This window comes from Penaeus monodon, chromosome 15, assembly GCF_015228065.2.
Source record: "Penaeus monodon isolate SGIC_2016 chromosome 15, NSTDA_Pmon_1, whole genome shotgun sequence".
Lineage (NCBI taxonomy): Eukaryota > Metazoa > Arthropoda > Malacostraca > Decapoda > Penaeidae > Penaeus > Penaeus monodon.
In genome coordinates this window covers 36,047,758-36,048,009 of record NC_051400.1, presented here as the reverse complement: position 1 = coordinate 36,048,009, position 252 = coordinate 36,047,758, and the positions used below count along the sequence as shown (strand labels likewise).

The window sequence follows — 252 nt, the reverse complement described above, 5'->3', positions numbered from 1 at the left end:
TGAGACTGTGCGAGACGAGAAACCTGAACGAGCTCCTCCACAGGAAGTGCCCCGCCCTCACGCTCCTCCCTCTCAAGAAGCTCCAGTTCTACAGATTCGACGCCTGGAAGCGCTACTTCGAGCCTAGGGCCGAGTCGGACTTCCTGAAGGTCAGCTGCCTCTCTGGGCGCCGGCTGCAGGCGGTTCGCGTTGCTGTTGCAATATGCTCGCGGCTGTCCTTTTCTCTGTCGAGGGGTTCCAACCGTTATGACT

General features: G+C 59.5%; 1 protein-coding gene across 1 annotated transcript in view; it reads left to right on the top strand.

Annotated features, from left to right (window-relative positions):
• LOC119582345 (lactosylceramide 4-alpha-galactosyltransferase-like) overlaps nt 1-252 on the top strand; it is a gene marked incomplete at its 3' end in the record, with an annotated part of 8,059 nt that overhangs the window by 7,245 nt on the left and 562 nt on the right. The window contains 1 exon segment of the mRNA XM_037930561.1: nt 1-149. Coding sequence (XP_037786489.1) covers nt 1-149 — 149 coding nt within the window.